The sequence below is a fragment of the Gossypium hirsutum genome, chromosome D07, assembly GCF_007990345.1.
Source record: "Gossypium hirsutum isolate 1008001.06 chromosome D07, Gossypium_hirsutum_v2.1, whole genome shotgun sequence".
NCBI classification, from domain to species: Eukaryota; Viridiplantae; Streptophyta; class Magnoliopsida; order Malvales; family Malvaceae; genus Gossypium; species Gossypium hirsutum.
The window spans coordinates 58,154,339-58,158,988 of record NC_053443.1 but is presented as its reverse complement, the minus strand read 5'-3'; the positions used below and the strand labels follow the sequence as shown (position 1 = coordinate 58,158,988).

Genomic DNA, 4,650 nt, shown 5'->3' with positions numbered 1-4,650 from the left:
TCCATAAGAGAAGTTTGTTCTTACCAAGTTTTATCGTGTCGTGTTTGGAAAAGTACTAAACCTGCTACAAAATCAAACCACCAGTATCTTGGGAACGAACTGCCTCCCCAGTGTTTGATGAATGACGAGGAGTATCGGCTGTTGGAACTTCATCCGTAGCCATTAAACCACAAAACACGATACTTGTTATATCACGAAAACACTAGCTCTTGATACCATGCTAGATTACAAAGTAACAAGAAAAAGAAACTATCCTTTTTAAATTCAGAGCCTGTATAGAGCAAAACGCTATGACTATTTTAACAACTATATTAACAAGATAACTACTTTAACTAACTGAATCAACAACAATAAACGTTGGAGTACTCATAACAAAAATATACGCTTAGACTACAAACAAAAACAATGTTGAAAATGTTAGTGACCAAATTTATAACTTTTTTAAGCTGAGTCATAAAAAAAACATAATTAGAGTACTATAAGTGAAATTTACCCATAATGAAAAGATATTGATAGTGCAAAATCCTTCTCATTGATATCAATAGAGATATGATTTTAACTTTATCACTAAATACACTAAATAATATTACAACAAATAATTTAGTAGTCACGATATGTAAATTTAATTAACAATCTATATATATTAACTAATAAATAATAAATAATTAATAATTAAAACAATCTAATATTATAATATTTATATTTTAAAAATAATTTTAAAAATAGAAATTTCATGCTTGTAAAATTAAACTGTTTTTTATTAATGAAACATTACAAAGTTTAAGAAATAAATTGATATAGTCTAATTGTTACATACCATCGATCCAGGCTAAATTATACAAATTATGAATCAACCTTAGTGCTGAGTAGTGTTGTCAGCATCAAAAGCAAGAACAAATTCGACATAAAGATTCTTCAAAGCAATGATGACTGTCATGACTAAAGGACCCATAATTGCTCCCTGTAAAATCAAACCAAAATCACCAAATTATAATCACACTTGATAACATGAAAACATACAAGGAAGAGGACATAACATTACTTCTAAAATGGAGGGGAAAAAAGCAATGCCACCAAAGATACTAAGTCCAGTCAGGTAAGCATTATGTCCTGGTATCTCATCTTGTATAGCAATTGTTCCATAATCCAATAATATAATATGAATCGATGTAAGTAACACAGCTTCGATATATCTCGATTCCATCGCTAACTGAACTACGGCCGGTATCGACGAAACCCAAGCCGGAGTTATCGGCAAAAGAGCGTTGAAAAGAGCTAAGAATGTGCACATATAAAGGAAATGAATACGGTAAAATCTGCACAAAAGATATGTGAAACATCCTTGGAACAATGTGAGCTTAGCTGTGGCTAATAATACACTACTAACAGCATGGTCAAGAACTTGAGCACATCGGTTCCTGGTAGATTTTGAAACTGGTAACATTCCCAAAACATGATCCATTACCCCTCCTGAATCTGAAGTGATTAAATAATATAATAGCCATAAAAACACTGTTAATTCAAATATGAAGTTTACTAATCCAGCTGCTCCTGATACAATGAGGATTCCTAGAAAGAACAAGAGATTTGCACCCGTTCCCAACACTGTTAAACAACTGAAAAATACCCTTTTAGTTGAATCCAAGCTTTGAAGTAGAAATGCTTTGATTTTCTCTAATAAATCTTCATTAGCTATCGAAGACTTGAGTTTCCTATAGATGCCATAGAAGTCACCATAGATTGATTTCCATTCTCCTTTTTTCACTTTTGATTGTAACCCATGAATGGTTTCATATAATGGCTTTTTGTAGAAAATGCTTTCATTGTTCATGGTTGCAACTATTGATGGCTGCTCAAAATATTGCTTAAAACCATCAACAATCTCTGTCACATTGTAATAAACAGCTAAAGAATCAATGTTTTGTGACAAAGTTTCATAAAACTTTGGCATATAACTATCAATTAACTCTGGGATTTTATTATCATCAATCCATTTGTTAATCCCAATAATCTCACTGTAATTGTTTTCTTCCAAATGTTTCTTCAATGAAATGACTGCTTCTTTCCCTTCAATTGCAATCTTATAAGAAAAGAAAAGGAACCCTAACATTGACCCTAAGATCATAAACAAAATCAATCCAATCCCAACCATTGTATTCAATCTATTGAACAACATGGAAGTTATATATTGGCCTAACTTTCCAAAAAATGAGAAACTTTTGTTGTTTTCAGTTGCTTTTCTCTTTTTACGAGCTGACGAAATTCTTGAGAGAGTTGAAGCAAGTCCAGGTTTAATCATAACTCCAAAACCAGATATATAAGCTAAAAAGCAAGGAATTGTAATAACTGGGATAGAGAAAAACCCTATACTTTCGTAAACAAGAACAAAAAGGCCAAAAGTGACTAGCCATTGCATGAGCTTGGAGAAAGCAATTACACGTGATTTTTGATGACGACGACCGGATGCACGCGGTGTCGAACACGAAGAGGAAGAACGGTAGCTCATGAGGCGGAGCAAGGCGGCATGCGAGTCGAGGAGGGAGGCGGTGGTGGCGCGCAAAATGGCGATAGGGATAGCGATTAGGGTTTCAAATAGGCCAAGGCTAAGAGGGTGTGCCCAAAAGGAAACTATCAACATTCGAAGCTCACGTAAAGGCATGGAACAAAGGATTGCCCATTGGAGTGGTCGCCAATAGTTTTGAAGGAGTTTGGTGAGGCCAAAGAGGAGAGTTAACGTTAACGCAAGTCCTGCATGAGCCATGGCGACGTACATCGCCATTCGTATGGAAGGATCATTGGATGAAAATGGCGATTTTTGGCTTTTTTTTCTTCTTGGGGTTTTCTTTCTTTTCCTTGGGCTTGAATTAGAGAAGGTTTCATTGCCTGTTTTAGGTTCTTGATGATCATCTTCATTTGCTTGTGCTGAACATGGGTGTTCATCGCCATGCCTGATTTTCTTGTTAGGTTTTGAATGACTTTTGGGAGTGTTTTGATTAATTGTTTTTGACATAATTTCGTAGTTTTATCCATATTTTTAATGTTAAGATTAGGAAATGGTTGAAGTGAGAGAGAGATAATTAATAACTAAGATCCGAGAATCAATGAAGAAATTTCAGTTTTTTCTATCTAGGAGCATTAAAAATCACAAACGAAGTTAAAAATAATAAAATTTAGCGCTTTACTCAATTAACAAAAACGCTGAGGTATTGTGTACCTACATTCGATACCTATTACATGCAATAATATGTATAGGTTTTCGAGTCTCATATGATTGTCATGGTTAGGTTTCAGTTCAGTCCAGTCAGTTTATTAGTTTTAATTTAAATTGTATAAATTTTTAATCCGTTTGTAATGTAATAGTTTGATTCCACATTGTGATTACTCAGATAATATATTTGTAATCATTTAATATTTGTATTTATATAGTTAAAAAAATAAAATTTAGAAGAAAAAATTGTATATAATTTCACAAAAATAAAAGGAGATATTAGAATCAAGGTACAAATGACGTGCCCTTAAAAGCCATTTGGTTGAAAAAATTTCAAATTTTACCTTTGTTAAGTCAAACATTGATTAAAATGGTGAATGAACTATTTGAAAGTTTTCATTTAAGTCACTGTTTTATTTCAAAGTTTTTTTTAAGTCAATGAGTTGTCAAATTTTTTTTTAAAGTTCGGCTAGTGAGCTTCAAGTGATGATAAATGTTAAAAGTAACATATTTTAGCTTTATTCTTAGTGCATTTTTTGATGATTATGTGACATTAATTATGAATTATATACTCCTAATCCTTTATATTCATGTTTTGATGCTTAATAAAGTACTTAGGAGCAATAAAAGTGAAAAACAGGTGGAAATTAGAACATTGGAGTAATCCGAACGCTAAACACATGCAGTAGAGAACCACACAGGCTGACCACACGACCATGTGAGCCACACGGGCGTGTGTCCTGGGCGTGTGGATTTCGGGAACCATGTGTGCTAACAGCTGAAAGTGACGATTTTTAGGTTTTTTGACACTTTAAAAAGGTATAAACAAGGAAATAAAAAAGGGGAATAAGTAGCTGGCATAGAATAGCACGAAAATTACTCGAAGAACACTATTGAACCTGATTTCGAAGCAATTCTCCATGAAGATTCAAGAGTTCAAGTTGATTTCCAAGGGAGTTATCATGAATTTCTTTTATTTTAGTGGTTGTATTGTATTTTTTTTTGTTTATTCTTGCAAGTATGAACTAATTTTCTTAATACCTAAGGGAGATGAACCCTAACATGGATTCTGTTGTTTGATTTCTAAGTTTATGCAATAAAACCTTAGTTCATTGTTTTCAATTTTGAATACTTAATTATTCTTGGGTTGATAATTATAGAGTATTAATCTATGTTTGATGTGCATAAGTTTGAAGTTGAATAGACCCTTCTTATGATTAGATATTGCATAATTGAATGGAGTTGCATGCAATCCTAAAAATAGGATGACATAAATCTATCGGATTAGAGTCAAATCTAATACGGGGATCCATAGAGCGAATTAATACAATAAGAGAGGTTTTAATTAGAAAGAAATTTCAATTAATCAACTTAGAGTTAGTTGCTGTTATGCTTGAAAGAGATATTAACATAAATTAGAGATTTCTACAGATCAAAGAAAC

At 32.7% G+C, this 4,650-nt stretch overlaps 1 protein-coding gene across 1 annotated transcript; it reads right to left on the bottom strand.

The window, feature by feature from the left end:
- Positions 1–745: 745 nt before the first annotated feature.
- LOC107926434 (uncharacterized) lies at positions 746–3,010 on the bottom strand. Its single transcript, XM_016857281.2, has 2 exons — positions 1,043–3,010; positions 746–961 (listed from the first exon to the last, which is right to left on the bottom strand). Exons 1-2 carry the CDS (start codon positions 3,008–3,010, stop codon positions 857–859), a joined length of 2,073 nt encoding a protein of 690 aa, XP_016712770.2. The 3' UTR covers positions 746–856.
- Positions 3,011–4,650: the final 1,640 nt, after the last annotated feature.